This window comes from Grus americana, chromosome 3 (assembly GCF_028858705.1).
Source record: "Grus americana isolate bGruAme1 chromosome 3, bGruAme1.mat, whole genome shotgun sequence".
Lineage (NCBI taxonomy): Eukaryota > Metazoa > Chordata > Aves > Gruiformes > Gruidae > Grus > Grus americana.
Window position 1 is genome coordinate 22015845 of NC_072854.1, and position 19794 is coordinate 22035638.

Genomic DNA, 19794 nt, shown 5'->3' on the forward strand with positions numbered 1-19794 from the left:
ACTCTGTGCTTCTCTGTGGTTCCACCGACTGAAATCAGACCACAACATAGCACTTAACATGGGAGTTTAAATTAGTATATATCTTTTTGTAGTAGGGCACCTGAAAACTGGTTAAATAAAAACTTTCTAGAAAATTTCCTTGCAAAAGGAAAATAGTAATTTATTTAATGACTTAATAAACAAATATAAAATCCATGTGGTGGGTTGACCCTGTCGGGAGGCCAGGTGCCCACCAGAGCCACTCTATCACTCCCCTCCTCAGCTGCACAGGGGAGAGAAAATACAACAAAAGGCTCGTGGGTCGAGGTAAGGACAGGGAGAGATCACTCACCAATTACCATCATGGGCAAAATAGACTCAACTGGGAGCACCTGCTCTCCCTCCTTCTGCACTGACCTGGCTGGCTGCAGAGTTGTTCCTCTCACATATTCTCACTCCTCTCTCTGGCTGCAATTTCTCTTGCGTTTTTTCCCCCCTTCTTAACTACATTATCCCTGAGGTGCTACCACCATTGCTGATGGGCTTGGCCTTGGCCAGCAGCGGGTCCACCTTGGAGCCGGGTGGCATTGGCTCCATCAGACACGGGGAAGCTTCTAGCAGCTTCTCACAGAAGCCACCCCTGTAGCCCCCCCGCTACCAAAACCTTGTCACGCAAACCCAATACACTAAGTTAATCCCATGGAAGTTTTCACTAGATTTAGCAGAAGTTAGCATGCTTTGACAGAAGATAAAATTATACTATAGCAGGGTTTTTTGTTTTTTTTTTTCATTTAGTCTTAGGTATAACCTTTCTACCCAAACTAAAACAAGCTGTGGTGGGGGAGAGGGGGAAGGAGGAGTCAGTTCTGTATTTTTTCATTCAACATTACATTTTTCATGAGTGGTATTTTAAACCTGTAAGAGCTTAGTCATCTGTATGATACACAATTTGTGTATTAATCCTATGCTCACCGCTTCTTGTGGAACCCAAATAACAGTACTGTGCAATTGTTCCTCCTGAAGGCAATTCCTGTTCTGTATTCTTGTATTCTACAAATTCTTTTAAAATATTATGGTGCTCTCCTTCCCCTCCTCCAAAAGAAAGCCACTAAGGATAAAATCAATCAATCAGCTTTTTCCTCCCAGTAGAGCTAGTGAATTATTTAGCCAATAGATTACTTGCTGAAAATATACCTCAAGGCTGAAACTTTTAAAATCTGAACTGAATTTAATACAAATAGTTTTGACTTAGTATCACTTTACAGGAAGATTCCTAAGCCTAGTGAAGATAAACACCACCACCCTTTTATCTTCTCTCTGTTACCCCAGCAGCTCAAAGACAAAGATTTAAGGTTTTTAAATCTTAACTTTAATACATAGGAAACTACAGGTTCAATTCCTAGTCAGCCATGAATGGAAAGCACAAACCATCACGTTCTCAGTCTTCTGAGTTATTTTACTTTCACTGGAATATTTTAAATGCCCATTATGGCAGAGATTAACATTAGATCATACCTTAATACTTCCACTTCCGAGGTTAGTGCATAAAACCACAAAACCAAGACTAAATAAATAAGGAAGCAAGTTTTACAGATCCAGTTTTACAGATAGTGTGGTACTGCTAGTCCATACCAGTGTTGGTATCAGTCACATTACTCATCTCAGTACATTTATGTTTCTAAGGCAGAAATGAAAGGTGATGTTCAGACAAAAAGGCATGGACCTTTACAAAACCATTCAATTTTTGTTCAAGAGCAGAACTTTGTATTTACTGGCCTTCTGTTAACTTTGTATTACATTACAGATGGACTGTCTTCAGGTTGAACTATACTCTCAGAGAACACTTTTGACAGGCTATTCATTCTCCTGAGTAAATCTGAAAATATTGTCCAACACCCACACAGGAACAGATTATAGCAAATTGCTCATTGGTTATATTGCATGGATTTGAGTATTTCACTACTATGAGATACAAAACATACATTTCACATTTAAGCTTTTAAGCTGAACAGTTTTGTCTTCAAAATAAATGCTGTCACATGTACTTGCATCAGTGTGCTAGGAAGTGACCACAAGCCCAAAGGAAGACTAGCCAGAGAAGTCCTATTAACATAAATCACTATTTCTGAACTGACTTATTCTTAATTAGTATAAAAATCTATTAGAACAAAAAATATTTCTTCTTTTAATAACTGAGCATTTAAACTGATATAAAAACCCGTTTTCACAGGATCCTGATGACAGACACAGAGGTTTTGCTTGCTTAAGCTTTGAAATAGTGCTAAGACCAATGTCTGGCTGGCTGCAAGCAGTTGAGTCCAGCAGGCTCAATATGAAACAGCTTCAGTCCAACGGCTGTCTAACAATACTAAGATAACACGCCTTAGTTAGCACACGTGAAGTATTATCTCACAGACTCCCACTGAAAGTTGATTTAAATTAGCTCACTAAGGGCACAATGAGCAGACCTCCGTTTAGTTAGTACAGCACACAAAGAAGCAAGACGTTACTTTTGCAGTGCTTGTGAGAAAGCACTGGAAGAGTTTACAGATATATTTATTCTGAATGACATACACTTTATTATTACATCGATGTATGACAAAATGGTTGATGATCTAATCCAATTAGAACTTTTCTATATTTGTTAATTAGATGACACAAAAGCTGAAATATAAAATTAAACTGAAAAAGTTTTGAACCTACTGAGGCATAATTTTACAATTTAAATACATCAATCAAGTAAACCTTACATATTTCAGGGGAAGCTAATTATTTTCTTGTAGAAATAAAATGATGAAGCATTAATGAGACTTCTCCAAAAACGCTTTACAGCATCTAAGACACTGCTCGTAAACGGTTTCAAAGTCCTTTTCACTCCCCTAGAAAAAAAAAACAGAGGAAAAAGAACATAAGAATAGCAATACTGGCTCAGACAAAACATTTTTGCAAACTAGTTTCCCGCTGTCAGTAATAGCAAATAACTGACATTAAGGAAGAAAAAGAACAGTATAAATACTTGGTGATAGTTTTTGCATATTTCTTCCTAATTTGAACTTCCTGCAGCTCAGTAATTTCCACAGCCAAACACTGTGACTTTGCATTCAAGAGTCCTGGATGAACTTTCCTTCACAGATTTCTTCCATTCACTTTTTGAGTCCTTATAAGTCTTTTTTTTTTTTCTTTTCTTCTTTAACATTCACAGTAACCTGGTATGTCGAGCTTCACAGTTTAAGGAAGCACTGTGTAGGGGAAAAAAAACCCAACTCTGTTTTGAACCTGCTTCTCACTAATGCCACTTGATATTCTCTACTTCTTGGGTAATGAATAGCAATTCCTTATTCATCTTTTCCCATGTTATCAAGATTTTATAGAACCCTGCTGCATCTTCATCCACTTCTTTCCTAAACCAAAGAACCTTAATCTAATTGCTTGCTCTTGGCTGGTATTATTCAACTTCTTTGTCCATCTCTGTCCATGTCTTTGTCTCTATCTTTCCCGATTACATCCTCTTTGCAAGGAGGCTGACCAACCAGAGCTTCACTCAATATTGAAAAATATAGGTGCACTGCATTATTTAAATTCAAATAACTGTTATAAGCATAAAGACATGTTTTCCCTTCCTAACAAAACAATATAAATTACTGGGATAAGTCATTTAAAAACATATGTTTACACTTGACTCTGTATAACATCAGATTATACATCACATGTCAACGGTGACATCTGGAAAGATTATATACTACACATACACAATTTTTAATCAAGCCACCCTAAGAATTTCTTACACATACATAGTACGGATCTTCAATAATAAGTTGTTTCTGTGGATCATAAGTTCCAAGTAGTTCAATTTTGGCCTTGCAGTCTTTAACTTGGTTGCTTTTCCTTTTCAGATCTCTGTAAAAGAGAAAATAAAATTTTCCCATGAATTTTTCTTCACAACTTTTTGGCATCATCATGAGATGCTCATGACCACTTCTAGAGAACACAGGACAATAATATGCATCTGGACTCAGTCAATTCTGTGGACTCTCTGCGCTGCTGCTTGTTTTCATTTGTGTCATGTTGTATGGAGTTGTTTTTTTAATTGAGAATGCAGGACACATACATACACTTAATTCAGAGCATAAACATCAGTCAGGCACTTGACCTATGGCTTAACAGAACTTTGGAACAGTAAATTTCTCAACTTCTTCCTCAAATCAATCATTAGTACTTTCAATATCCACCTTTAGCTTGTATTGAACAAAAATAATGAAAATTATCTAGGTATTTCTCCAGAAGTATGAGTAAGCTTCTCTCATCTGTTCAAAACCAGTGCATTAAATTGGTATGCTGCAAGGTCTCTCAATACTGCCTCTAACTCATGTGATGTCCTACTACATTCAGTTAACAGAAAATGGTAAATCAGTGAGCAAGATCTGTATTCTCTTTGACACAATACAACATTTCATCGGTTCTCACATCCTCCTCCTCCTTCTTCATTGCCTCCCATTGAAAAATATTCTGGTTTGGGGAGGGTATTTTCCCTATCTACTGACAAATGGCCATCCATGATCCCAAATGCAGTTAAAATGTACCTCTCATCTTCAGATTAAAAGCAGCTCAGTACTGTAATTTTCACAATGCTGAACAGCCAAAACATAGTAAATTATTTTAATATTACACATTTCCATACCAAATAATTATTTTGCTTACCCAGCATTAAAAAAGGCAAAAAACCCTGAAAATACAGTCATAAGCATAATCAGTTTTAAGAAATTAAATTCTAATTATTAATTCTGATTTAGAAATTATTTTCAGATAGTTTAGAAATAGCAGTGACACCACAATACTGTTTTTTCTTGAAGAAAAATCAGGACTCCTCTATCAACTAAGAAGTTATTGCTTGAATTTACAGATTTCAATAAATTCTCTAGCCTTTTATTATTAAAAAAAAAAGTCTAACCATTTCCTTCAAGGCTTTTGGCATACCACTTAATGAACAGGAGAGGGCCAGGTAGCTCTGGTACTAAGGAAAAGGAATGTCCCAAATCTTCCTTTTCTGATACGACAGGCCCTCCATCAACATCTGAAATCAACTTGCCTTCCTAGCGCTACGAATAGGCGTTCCCAGGGAAAAATGGTTGAACTGGGTGCAAGTTTAAGGTGAAACTTAAGTGTAGCAGTAGCATTATCCCTATTATAGTTGTGACTTTTCTTCTGCTCTATGGCTCATACATAAATTGTTAATACAGAAGCAAGTTTCCATTTACGAATTCAAGTGAAAAAAGAAGTAAGCCTAGTCACATCTTTGCCTGACACGCTTCAATCAAGCCAAGTGTTATATACCCTTCACTCATGCAGGCTGTGTAAGAGAGGTCATGCAACACATTCTAGAAAATTTAACAAAATTATACTTAATTCAGTTAAGTGGTGCTGCTTCTAAAAGTCTTTACATGCCGCTAGTAAGGTTTTATTTGGGTTTTGTTTTGCTGTTGGTTGTGGTGCTTTGGGGGTTTTTTTTGTAAAGTTAGTTTAAAAAACCCAAACAAGTAATAGTCCTTACAAGCACTTTGACACTTGTAGTTTATTAAAGCTCAGCCCCTTAACCCAAATCATCACTATGTATGTAATTCAGTAGAAATTTTGCTAACGATATCCAAGTTTCCACACTAGGCAGCTACTTCACCAAATCTTTCTAGAACATAAATTGTCTCGAAGATACACTTAAATAAACAGAACATGGCTAACAGTAACAAACAACACTTCCCCCAGCTAACAACCTTACTTATTTCAGAGCTCAATTTCTATTAAAAAAAGAAAAAAACCAAACCACTGTATTTAATACCTTCCAAGTTTCCACAGTGTCTTTTAGATTCTATGCAATTAGAAAAACAGATCACTTTGATCAAGACAGTATGTCCTCATGCTTAACTGTAGAGGCATCAGCTGCACATCTATAGCACAAAGTATACTGAATTTCCATGTCTTTAATCCTTGAGTGGCACGTATCACACAAATAAACCACTTCTTAGAAGTGAAGAATCCATCTATTAGGATATCATTCACACACACTTATAAAAAAAGCCCCAAAATAAAAAAAGCCCAAGACAAGCTAAGCAGTAAAACATGACATCTATCTTCAAAGTGACTTATGAGACATCGCTACAAGTAATCCATATGAATTCGTTCCATTTCTTCATACATTACCTTAGATTGCTCTCATCCATACAAAGTATATAATCAAAGGTCTGGAAATCATCTTTAGTAACCTAGAATTAAAAATATGTGCTTTAGCCTAGAAACTGCATTTGATTTATAAAAAGGGGAAAAAGTATTTTCAAATTTTGTAGTTCTGATTTATTAAGACACAGGTGGAAAGAATAAAACTGTGTACCTTCAACTTTTACAGTAAGTTAAGGCATTTTAAATATACTCTGCCATGATTATCTATACACTTCTGCAAGTTTTCCACAAAAATCCCAAGTTAGTTATTTTACCACGATTATCTATACATTTCTGCAAGTTTTCCACAAAAATCCCAAGTTAGTTATTTTACCAATTTTTTTTTTTAAACATCTCATGCATCAACTTAAAACATCACTACAAGTGACATTTCTAATGCTTTCCAATTACTAAAACTAAAGCAGGTTTCCAGTCATGAAAACCATGCAATAAAAATGTAAACAAATTACTTTCCTGATAGGAAAACAAAAACGTAGGTAACCTGGAATCAGTTGCAATACTTCCTTCAAATCTAGAAATCTGTCACTATACAGAAAAAGATACCAAATGAAATTCAAACTGAAATATCATGGTATGAGTTACAATCTCTTAAAAACAAATGCATTCACAGTATTTTAGGCCATATAACTTGACAAAATTTACAGTATGATATGAAAAAATCTGGGATCTATTCTACATCTTCCTACCTTCATACCATCTGTCCTTTTTCTTTCCTGTAGTTTACTGACTCCAAAACTTGAATATTAACTAAGTTCCAAGATCTGAGTTCAGAGTCAGGCAGGCAAATGTTGCAGATAATAGCAGTACTTAAGTTAGCAGTTTATCTGTATTGGAATAAGGGTGGCTGCAGATTTTTGCCAGTATAATTATTTTAGTTTACATTTAAGCCTTAGCTTAAGGTAAAATCGTCCCACACTGTGCCAACACTGCAGAGTATGCTAGTATAACATATCTGAACCAAGTGTCCATAATAAGGATGAATAAATGGAATAAAATCTATAATGGGTTCTCATTAAGACTGCATTTCAGTCATAGTCCTATGTATAGTATCATAAACAAGAAACTTGGAAAATTTGTTCAGTACAGGATTTTCCGGCAGGTGTCTCTGGGAAGGATGGACTGGAGAAGTGAGTAAGCAAGTGAACAGATAAAAAGGCAAAACACATTATCCTATAAGTCAGAGTTTTAACTTGTAAAAATTATTTACATACTTAAAAAAAAAGGTTTAGATGGCAAAACCCCCCCAATTATTTCTGTGCAAACAGCAAATACATACTGATTAAGCTCCCATAACAGGGAGTAAGGAAAGACCTACAGAAATTATCACGAGACTAAAGCCATAAATGAAACATTCCACACAGGAGAATGGGGGATGCGGGCGGGGGGCATTTGAAAATAAAGGGTTAATGGCGAAAACTAATGTAGACTTGTTTATTTTCACTGTAAAAATATTTGCTGTATTCATGCAGTGCCTTTGACCTACGAAAATATTTTTGCAATGGAAATAGCTCCCTTTTCCTGGCAACACTAAGCAGTACCTCTACGAGCTGCTTCTGATTGCTCTACAGAGCTAAACACTGGCCCCTACAAAAATACGCGAGCACAGATTTCTTTGTGGTACAGACATATGTAAGAATAAAATAAAAAAGAGTGAAAAGGAGGAACACACCTGCCACACTTCCCATTCTCTCTGTATATTTGACAACTTGACAGTTCATAGTTCCCCATGAACCAGCACTAACACAGTTGCAAATGCAGCCCTAAAAACAAGATTACTGGCTGACTTGTGCTCTTAAGCCCTACAGTAATATCAGATACAAAAAGCTTAACTGAGCAAACTCCAGTGAACTGAAGACATTCCTCAAAACTATGAAAACTAGAATTTTGGAGGAAGAAATTGAGGACATAAGAATTTATGTACATTTTGAGAAAAGTAGTAGAGAGCTCAAGTAGTCAACTTTGGATGGAACTGCACAGACAGTAACTTTACATTAAAAAAATGCATACAACCATTATTAAAGACCATCAATGAAGAAACACATTATAATTCCAGTTTATTTGTTAAATATTTCCCTTTGTTTACAGAAGGGAAATCTCCTCTGTCTAAAAACCAAAGAGAGGCAGTAGTCCTCAAATTTATCCAGCTGTGAAAGAGTGGTTAATACAACCTTCCTCTAATCTCAATTTCCTATTTAAGGCAAATGCACGGTATGAGTCATACAGAAATCAATTTTGGCCTCAGCATGAACAAAAGCAAAACTGATTAATACCTGTTTTGTGCACGAAGACTAAGAGCTTAGAGAATTTCAATGGGTGCATAAACATACAGCAATCTACCCTCAACTAAAATGTTAACAAACTCTTTATTTTATACATAAATATATACATTTATTTTTATACTTCACTTCTCACTTAAAATTCACTGAAATGATCACTGTATATGATGGTAGGATGTAACCAATATAACATTCTCCTTACATAAATCATTCTTGTAGCATTTATGTCAGTTTTGAATAAAAAAAGATACAATCCATGATTATCATAATTATGCACAAAATTTCATGAAAGAAAGTGCCTTTCACTGGGTAGGTAACAGTTTTCTACAGTAGTGAAGAGGATAATTGCATGATGTAGTCATCTTATGACAGTATTTCGAAGGCAACAGAAGACAAATCCCTCCTATTTCTGCAGCTTCTGTATTAAATCTTTCTTAATCTGTTCTGAAACAAGTCACACACAAAATTCTATCCTTGTTTGTGTCTAATAGGGAAACAAATACACTTCCACCTGTACTAACCTGACCACTCTGAAAAGTCCTATTCTACATTGTAGAGTCCCTCTCTTTCGAGAAGTACTATGAGACCGTTACCAGGTCCACTCAGGTTAGAAAGTCAGCAGAGACCATTTGACAGAAGTTTGGAAAAAAAAAAAAATAATGCTGGGGTTACACAGTTAACATCGATACAAAATGAAGAGTTACCTGTAGTTTAGGGATTTGAATTTTTTCTTAATAAAGGAAACTGCTTGTACTGGGATGACAAATTTTCATTGTTAGTCTGTCATTTTATTGTCTCATTCTTGTAATTTTCTCTCCCTGTATATGTAACACCTTACCCTCTTCTGCTTTAAAAATCTCTTCATTTGCCAGAATGCATAAGCAAATGTCTTCATTAAAGTTTTAATTCCCTCTCTGACAAAGAAGGATATATAGATTTGGTTCAAGGCAGAGGATCAACTGGGTTTGGATGCCTTGCTTTAGTTTAACTGCTCATAAACCACTCTAGTAATACACAAGAACAGTTCCCAAGTTCCCAAGGCTTATCTTTTAAGAATACAAACACATTAACACTACTGTGACTGAAATACTGACTGGTTAGTTTCAGTACTATTTAGCTCGTATAATGATAAATAATGCTGTTTGTAAGCACTGATAAATAGTAAATCCAGAACTTGTAAAAGGAAAAGATCACAACAGACTTTTTCTGGTATTCTAATAGTAAAACACTGCAAATCTGAAACAATGTTGTGCTCAGTCCTGTTTGTCATCTTATGTAACTGAGATTAGCATCAGGAGAGGTCAGCAGAGGGCAACTGACTAATTGAGGGAATTTATTTTAAAAAGTTAAAAAACTAAACATGTAGTCTTTGAAAGTAAAGAAGGTAAATATGACCTCAGTAAGGTCTAGTAAAATTCTGAAGGGAACAGAAATGGAAGATAATAAGACTACTTGATCTCTTTGTCAGTACAAGAACTAGTGGCATAAACTCAAGCTACGTAAAGGTCAAGCCCTGAAGGAGTATCTTATATCCAGAGAATAGTTAACTGAAGTTATGTGCATTTATTTGAGTGTCTGAATGATTAAAATAGATGCAGACGCATTTATTTCCAATCTCGCTGGAATGCAGCATGGAAATACACACTTTTGTTAATGACAACCGAAATGAGTTTTAGTAAAACTTAGATGACTTCACTAAGTGACAAACCTGTCTCTGACTTAAGAATGCTTCAAGGATACATTTTCCTCTGAATTTACCACCAACTGTGCTACTAATCTTGGGTTTGAGTGCCTTCATTCTAATTTAGCGCTCTAATTTTTCTTAAAAGACCTTCATGCAATAACAGAAGCTTTTTGTGATGGGTGAACAGGTATTGTACCTGCTAAATAAAAAAGAAAATTCTTGCTGAAAGAAGCATCACAGATTGCTAGAGTTAGCCTATAATGCAGAAATGGCTTCATTTCCTAGTTATACTTCCAATGAAGCTTAACAACAAGAAACTCACTAACCTCAGCGAGAAGAGCTAGGCCACTTTGACAAATTGCACATAGTATTTATTACTTAATGCTTAACCATGAACGGTCAAATGACTTCTGCGCTTGTAATGGTTAGGGCTAAACAAAGCGTGGGTACGAATAAGAAAGAAAATATACTCTCTTCTACCTGCCGTGCTTTATGTGCTGTCTCAATGCCATGATTTCTTAGACAGCTTAAAGCCCTTGCATCTGGGGAGCGCCCCACGTTCCAGTCTGAAACAGCAGCACTGTCTGTCATCCACTGTAACAACAAAACAAATACATATACATATTTAAAGAAAATTAAAGTACAGTACCTGCCTGGCAATATGATTCATGGTAATGCCATGCTTCTTCATGCAAGTCTGTCCTCGATAGTCAGGAGAGCTTCCTATTTCATAGGTAGATGTCGCTGCACTGTCTATCCTCCACTAAAGAAAGACAAATTTATATTTTTATGTCTCCTTTCTACTAGCTGGCTATGAGACAGTTATTTCTTAGGCAGGAACACAAATAAACAGCTTACCTTATTTTCAACTTTTTCATCAGTTACAAGTTTTCTAAAAACTGCTTCAGCTATTGGAGAGCGACAAATGTTTCCTACAGAAACAGGAGATTAAATAGAAACTTCAGACAAAAAAACAACAACAAAAAAATCAATAACTGGATTTGTCAGCACAGATTTTTATTTACTTAGGTAGAACGTGGTTTGCTTATGTTGTTATAACCCAAGAGATTCTGCAAGGGTGGAAAGCCAGACTCCTGCACGTGTGTTGGGGCAATCTCCAGTATCAATACAGGCTGGGGGATGACAGGATTGAGAGCAGTCTTGTGGAGAAGGACTTGGGGATACCAGTGGGTGAAGAATTGGACATAAGCTGGCAACATGCGCTCACAGCCCAGAGAGCCAATTCTATCCTGAGCTGCATCAAAAGAAGCGTGGCCAGCAGGTCGAGGGAGTTGATTCTGCTGGTGAGACCCCACCTCGAGTACTGCATTCAGCTCTGGGGTCCCCAGTACAGGAAAGACATGGACCTGTTGGAGTGGGTCCAGAGGAGGGCTGGAACACCTCTGAATGAGAATTGGGGTTGTGCAGCTTGGAGAAGAGGACTGGGGAGATCTTATTTGCAGCCTTTGTACATATAAAGGGGGCTGCAGCAACTGGACAAGGGGGAATGGTTTTAAACTGAAAGAAGGTAGATTTAGATTAGGTATTAGGAAGAAATTCTTTACTGTGAGGGTGGTGAGGCACTGGAACAGGTTGCCCAGCGAGGCTGTCGATGCCCCATCTCTGGAAGTGTTCAAGGCCAGGTTGGATGGGGCTTTGGGCAATGTGGTCCTGTGGAGGGTGTTCCTGCCCATGGCAGGGGGGTTGGAACTAGGGGGTTGGAACTTTGAGGTCCCTTCCAACCCAAACCATTCCATGATTCTGTACTATCCATCAGCCTCCTGAAATGCGTATTATATGAAAAGATATAACTTATTAAAATAAATAGGAAGAATATTGTATAAGCACATTGCTCTTCTCCACAAAGAATCTGTGATCACAGAAGACCAGGCAAAATTACGGAATTTAAATGGCAGCAAATCATCTTTATCTTCAAATCTTCCTACACACTGGCAAATTTCAACTAATGCTTTACTGGAGAATCATTAATATTTGCCTGAAGTATTTACATTACTACCTGTTAACAGTTAACAAAAACTCTTGGGACAATTCCAAAACACAGCCATGACCACTGTGGAACCAACGTAGTGAAATGGCTGAACAACCTGTAGTAGAAATGCTCTTGAAGTCACTGCAGGTCAAACTGAACCCTTGTCAAAAGCAGCTTCCAGATACCAATCCCAAAACTCCCAAAAAGAAATCAATTACACAAGCTCTAAAAAAACACCTCAGGAAAAGAAATTTTCCCAATTTTTTTTGGTCCAAAATATGGAGGATTAGGAACAAAATGTAACTGATGGCAAAGCTGAAGTGCTGTCAATCAGCCAACAGTCACTTAGCCTCATTTTCATGCCTATATTTTCAAACAAAATATCAAAGTAGATACTTCACTGCTAAAGAGAAAGAAGCTGCTATGATCTGGGCATTTAATAATTTGCTGTCAATCATGCCAACTATTAAAAAAAACCACCAGGAAGTGAATCACTGAAGTAATACAAATTTGTTGTCAAAATTTTAGAGAACATCAAATCACCAAATGGGCAAAAGAAACTGGCTGACCACTGAGAAACTGATCTTGCTGAAACATTAAGTAAATTTTGATGGCAGTAGATCTTCTTCCAGGAGAAAACACACTATTTCCTTTGTTTGAACTAGTTTATTCCAAGCAGAGAAACTAAATTGGTCTTGGAAGAAAAATAAAGCTGGAAAAAACCTAGTTTTATTTATAAAGTGAGAAAACAGGTTAGTACTTATTAATTACAAAAAAGTTAAAGAATATGGTAATAAATTAAAAAATAAATCTTGCTTCTTTAATATAGAGTAAGCAAGCATTAAACAATATAATTTGAATAGTAAACAAAGGGAACATGGTAACATACAGCATAAGACAGAAAAATAACAGAATCATAGAAAATCACTGTCATAATCATTGAGCCAAATCCTTTGATATTGCAGATATGTACAGCATCACTTCTCTTATAAACACATCAAGCTTTCTTTTAAAAAGCATCATCTATCTTAAAAGGCTATTCCAGATACTCATTTCCTGTGGTAGCCAGAAACCTTCCAACTCCCACTTAATATTTATTCTTGGAAGTCTATGCTCATCTGATCTTGTTTAACATCTCTGTGTCTTAAAAAGTCTTCTTTCCTTCAACAGATACAGAACCCTTGTCAAGCACAGCTGTGCTGAACTAAACAAACCAAGCTCCCATTCTCCTCATGAAATTAACTGACCCTTATCTAATCACTCCAGTTAAGCCAACTCTACACTTGTTCTAATTTGAATTTGTTTTTCTTGAATAAAAAGAAAACCACAGACTACACTTCAGGAAAAGTTTTCACTGATTTGTTTTTTTTTTTTTTAAAAAAAGTCTGAAATATTTACTTAGCTCTTTTGAAAATAACCTACCACAATCACATCTAACTCCTTCATGAGTATCAAATTTGCAATCATAATCCCCTACTTCTAATTTGTCCATTCTCTTTCTCTGTTGCTTCAAACAGCTGACCTTTAAGTTTTCTTTCTAAACTATTAAATTCTATTTCCATTAGACCAGCTGCTGAAGCCATCCACTTCTTCCTGTACAATATTTTTCCTCTGTATGAATGGTCCCACACAACTGTGCATGAACAGTAAGTTTCATTACTACACTCAAAATTTCAGTAATAAGCAATGATTAATACTATTGGTCCTACTAATTCATTAACTACCTCCCAGAATTTCAAAATGGTACTTCTGAAATAAATCCTTTGTGGCTTTTTCTATTTAACCTTCTGCTTTACCTGGATTGAATGACTTGTCCCAAATTTTCACTCTTGTGTAACCTGCTCACTACTTAAAATAAATGCAATAGATGTTATCTTTGATGATATATCAAATATCATGATGAACGGCACCATGATCACTCACTGATTAAATATATTAACTACCACTTCCAGCAATAACTAAAAACTGCAGTTACATTCTTTTTGTAACAAACATGTAACCTAGTTTGTGACTTAAAAATTAATGTCTTCCATGATGAAACTTTCCAGTTATTACTGGAGGTATTAACACTATTACGGAACTGCAATCACCATTCAAATCAATTCTTGGGGACTATGGACAGAATCCCAGAACTGATTGTATAGAAGCTCTTATCTCTGCATACTCTGCAATATTATTTTCGTCCTAACCAACTCTGTTCAGCCATGCTATTCCTTGCAACTGTTACTGTTCATCTCATCATTAATGTAAAGCCCTATCTTATCTCACTGACATATGCAAACTTCAATCCTCGTCTTCCAGTCATCATCCCTTTCCCACTATAATTTCCATCCATTTCATGCCCAGTTTTACATCCCACACATCTTTCCAGGCTTTGTTGAGGTTCCTCATAGGTGCACAGTATTTCCTAAGTTACGGATTGACAGCCATACTTGAGGAATGAAGGGAGAAATCTCACAGAAAGATTCCTCCTTGGACTTGAACCATATTTTCCTTTGAAGTTATCAAAACCTTATCTTTGCTACCTGTCCTCCTCTGGTGATCCTTTCTTCTTTGTTGTATTTCTGATTAATCTGATCATGCTCCTTTTATGTAGAGGAGAACAATATCAAAGTTCTCTGAATCTCCACCTTCTCTCTTCATTTTTTTAAATTTCAAGCTCTTTAAGTTGTAGTGACATTGTCAGTCATAGAAAACTAGTACCCAAGGTACTCACACAGAGTCCGCCCATTGAAATAAATCCTACAAACTTCTCCAAATATGATGATTCAAGGATAAGAGACTTAAATTTCAATCACAGAATCAGTACTGGAACCATTTGTTGATCACTTTTAGAGAGTCATGCTTTCTCACTCATCTTCTAGGGACAAGGAGTCCACTGATGGTTATCCAAGCCAATGCTTAATTTTTTGAGTTCTTACTCCAGTCTGTGCATTAACCTTTAACCTATTCCCATACAGTAATGAAGTGTTGCTTCTACTGACAGGAAAGACAACTTGGAATTCATTTCACGCTCAGGTCCATATCTCATCTCTAGGTACTGCTGATCTAATAATCTATTCCCTTAATCATTTTTGTGTCTTCATTGTTCCTTATTCAGCTTTTTAACTCTTTCAGACCTTTCCAAATGCAAATAGATGATTTTCTCTTCTTCGTTTTTCTGTCTGCTGTTTGTAACAGAAGTTTTACTAGCTTTCATCCCCTCACATTTAAAAACCTGCTTTTAACTCTACTTATCTTTCCATACATAGTCAGTTCATCTGAGTGACTATAATACTGCTTCCCAGTATCATCTGAACCATCCATCAGGTTCCCTTCATAAGCAAGTGTTTAAAACTTAGTACTCACTCTATTCCATTCTGTACTCAAATTCCCATCTGAACTTCATCATGATTCCTAGTTCTTTTCAGTTAAGTCTATTTTGTCACACTCAGCATTCAGTTAGCTTTCTAAGGGACCATTCAAGGCTCTGATTTTAGTCCAGATTCCCTGGCATTTCTATTTACAATTTCATTAAATACTTACATTCTTTATCTGAAACACCCAAGTATATAGCTACCTAAATGACATCATCTAACTTCCATACATTCCCCCACTACCAACACAGTGGGATTTCTCTCAGAAGTTGAATCTTAGCATATGTTTGTGCGTATATACATCATAGAACAGTTTGGGTTGGAAGCGACCTCAAACATCACCTAGTTCCAACCCCCCTGCCATGGGCAGGGACACCCTCCACTAGACCAGATTGCCCAAAGCCCCATCCAACCTGGCCTTAAACACTTCCAGGAATGGAGCATCCACAACCTCTCCAGGCAACCTGTTTCAGTGTCTCACCACCCTCATAGTAAAGAATTTTTTCATTGTATCTAATCTAAATCTACCCTATTTCAGTTTAAAGCCATTACCCCTTGTCCTATCACTCCATGCCCTTGTAAACAGTCCCTCTCCAGCTTTATTGTAGTTACTCAGGTACTGGAAGGCTGCAATAAGATCTCCCTGGAGCCTTCTCTTCTCCAGGCTGAACAACCCCAACTCTCTCAGCCTGTCTTCATAGGAGAGGTGCTCCAGCCCTCTGATCATCTCTGTGGCCCTCCTCTGGACTTGCTTCAAGAGCTCCATGTCCCTCTTATGTTGGGGGCCCCAGAGTGAAACAGAACTCAATTTTGGCTCAAGATATCTAAATTGGGATGTCTATAGGAGCACTAGGTTTCAAAGTCCCTCGCCAGTCAAGGTTTAGTTGATGTAATCAATATCAATAGCAATATGACTTGCCAGGATTCATGGTAGTCAAACCATCAACTAATTAGCTGAATGTTCACATTTTAAAGATCTTTCCCTGCAGCAAGATTAATTATACTGAGTTAACAACTACTGGAACATTATGCTTTTCCCAGCAGCCTGAAGGTTCCCCAGTAAAAAGAAAAGTTTTCAACACATAAACATCTACTCACAACAATCAGGCTCTTAACATTTTTAGCATATCTTATTTTCCAATTCCAAGATTGCTTTTACAATCATGCTTTCGACTCTCTAGCTCTGCATCATTCTGAAACACAGATTAAACAAGGCATTGTTTTCTTACAGCTATCTTACCAATGCTGCACAAAAGCAAGGTGTTTTTCTTAGGTTTATCTAACATTCTCTTCTTTATCCAAAAAATGGCATTAGTTCTTTCTGTCAGCTTGCTAAGAAGCCTCATTACAGCAGCTGTTTTCCATGACTTCTTCAATGTCTTATCCAAGCTATTAATTTCCCATTCTGCAGCTATAAATGGTGTTTTGTCCCATGAAGCCTGGTATTTGGCTTTATCTAAATGCATATAATGGATTGTGACAACTGAACTAGGAAACTGAAATCAATTTTCTGAGGACACAGCCAAAACCACTTTGCTTACTGTTCACCTGTGTTACAACTGTTCCTCCATACACGGAGGACATCAGTAAGGCAGTGCCTGGTCTAAGATGCCCATGCAGCTTGTTATGTTATAGTGGACGAGTCATCAGAGAAAAAGAGGCTGACTTATGTAACACAGCATCATATTAAGCTGATTTCTGGAGCTCAACCATTAATTAGTGAGCTACATAAGTGTAAAAAGAGCAAACTGCATTTTGGTTCACCTCCAGTTTTAATTATTTCTTTGCCTTAAATGAAAAAAAAATTATTTCCTGGTGTCTTTTCATATACTGTAATTACATATGTTGTGCTGGGTGCTTCATTTATTTCTCAGTGATGAGGAACCCTTATCATTAACGTAGTTATGCACATTAACTAGATTGTATTTTGTTGTGTAATGAATATCTGCTTATCATTACAAACAAAGAACACAGTCGATAGATATTTCAGTAATCATTTTCTTTCAAAATAACAAAGAAAGAAAATTTAATTTGTGATGAAGGCTTGTACTTTTGGGGATCAGCTCTCACTGAACATGGCAAACTTCAGAATTAATGTGCTTTATTAATCAGCACAGAATACTACAAATAAATGCAGTTCTAGAAATCTGTTTAGTACTCTTTTCAGCAATAACCATAGGTATTATTTCTAATAAAATTTAGGAGGAAAAAATCTATTAAGGCCTAAGTATCACTCTTCAAGACTAATAAAAAATAAACAAACTTAAAGCAGGAAAAAGAAACAAGTTGCCTTCAAAACTTAACTGAAAAGAGTATATATTTGACTGGAAAAAAAGAAGTGCTTGTCATGTCAATTAGATTTTGTGTCACACACCACATACCATTATGGTTATTTTTTTATAACCCAGTAACATAGAAGAGGAAATTTAAAAGGTATTTACAACATTTGTTTAAAAAAATCCATCCCATCAACATCTGTCTTAACTTATTCACCCTTTCCTCAAGTTTAATATTAGTAATTTCACTTCATACCTAAATTATTACATTATCTTCCACTAATAACAGTTCATCAGAGACTCAACTTGATTAGGAACTTCTTACAGTACAAATCACCACCATGGGCTTACAGACCCATAGATACATACGAGTAATTTCGTGAAGATTATTACTGCCTTTAGAACACAGTGTTTGGAAAGTAGGATGCATACTAATTACATTTTTTTTACAAAAATGTTTGTCTAGGCCACTGGCTCCCAAACATACAGCAACTGATAATCCCTTACTAAAGAATGTTTTCCCTAAATTATTATTAGGAGCTGACTTTAAGGTAAACATCAGAACATATTACACAAAACTAAACTCTTGTTTTGCTATTCAATTAATCTGCATTTCTCTTATTACAACGGAAAAGCAGATAACAAAAAACCCCCATATTAAGCAATGGTTTTGTAACAAAACTGGCAAAATGCCAGGGATTAACAGGGATCAACTCTCAGCACATAAGTAAGATTATAAGGGCTATGAAGCAGGTAATGCTAAAAGCCCTCCTACATCAAAGAGCCATCTAGCTTGTTATCCCCAAAAGGGAGCAGAAGCAGATGTTTAGAGAAAGCATGTACAAAACACGGCCCGGCCCTGTAATCCATCTAGTCAAGTAGCAATTTGTTGGTTGTGAAGATGCAGAAGATCATCTTGCTTATCAGTAATCAATTGTCTTAAGCTTCAGGAAAGCATCCAAACCCTTTCTGATCCCATTTACACTTGTTTTCCATGACTTCTCATGACATGAGATTCCCAAATTAAACACACAGAATCTCTTTTTTTTTTTTAACAAAAAGAGTTTCTTTTTCTTACTTAAACACCTAATATATTTTCTCTCTTCTTACAGAGACTGTTCCACTAACTTCGGTTATTCTTATGAGCGTTTTGTCTCCCTTTTTAACATCAGGTGCTCAGAACTGCAGAGCGCGTCCATGAGGACATGTGACGTCAGGACACTTGGCTGGCGGGGTCTCCGTTCCCTCCTTGCTGTGCTAAAAGCTAAGCACTGAGCAGCCCGTTTCAGAAAGCTATTCATAACCACCACTCAGTGCTGCTCTGGAGGAGCAGTAGTTAATTCAGAGCTCACGCTGGTTAATGCGTATTTAGAAGCCGCTCTTCCCCACACATAACCTTCGTGTTTACCAACACTGGATTTCACGTGCTACTTCCTACCGATTACTCCGATCTATCACAAAGACAAACGGGAAGGAGATGGGATACTGCTTTCTGCCCTCCTCCTCAGTCACTACTCCGGCCCTCCCCGAGAAGGCAGACATCCCCAGAGCCACCTCGGGCGGGACGCGTGCGGCTGCCGGGGCAGGCCTACGCGCAACCCCACCGGGCGGAACCGCTCCCGCGGCAGCCGCCTCACCGCGCTCCCTACACCCCCGCCCGGTACCCCCGACCAAGAGCGGTGGGAGGAGAACGGGAGAAGACCCGTCTCTCCCCTCGGCACGCTCACCCAAGCACACGAAGAGCACCGACTTCACCTCCCCGGCCGCCATCTTCGCTCGAAGCCAACCAGCCACCCAAGGAAGGGACCTTCCCGGCTGTCGCGCCGCCTGCGCCTCGCTTTACGGCACCGGCCGCTACAGCCGACTACATTTTTTGCCTGATTTGAGAAAAAAGGGCGAACCGTGAAACTCTGCCAAGCACAAGTGTATGCACTGGGGGGACGGGACACGGGACAGGACGGTGTCGCATGCGTGCGTGGGGGCGGCACGCAGGCGGTTGGCGGCC

General features: G+C 37.4%; 1 protein-coding gene across 2 annotated transcripts; it reads right to left on the reverse strand.

Moving 5' to 3' along the window:
• Nucleotides 1-1325: 1325 nt before the first annotated feature.
• ACP1 (acid phosphatase 1) lies at nt 1326-19666 on the reverse strand. 2 transcript variants are annotated; one of them, XM_054818889.1, is made up of 6 exons: nt 19517-19666; nt 11026-11099; nt 10648-10761; nt 6172-6233; nt 3771-3876; nt 1326-2858 (listed from the first exon to the last, which is right to left on the reverse strand). In XM_054818889.1, exons 1-6 carry the CDS (start codon nt 19557-19559, stop codon nt 2781-2783), a joined length of 477 nt encoding a protein of 158 aa, XP_054674864.1. In that variant the 5' UTR covers nt 19560-19666; the 3' UTR covers nt 1326-2780. The 2 variants fall into 2 exon arrangements, with proteins under 2 accessions (XP_054674864.1, XP_054674863.1); XM_054818888.1 differs by lacking the exon at nt 10648-10761 and adding an exon at nt 10817-10930 and having other exon boundaries at nt 19517-19665.
• Nucleotides 19667-19794: the final 128 nt, after the last annotated feature.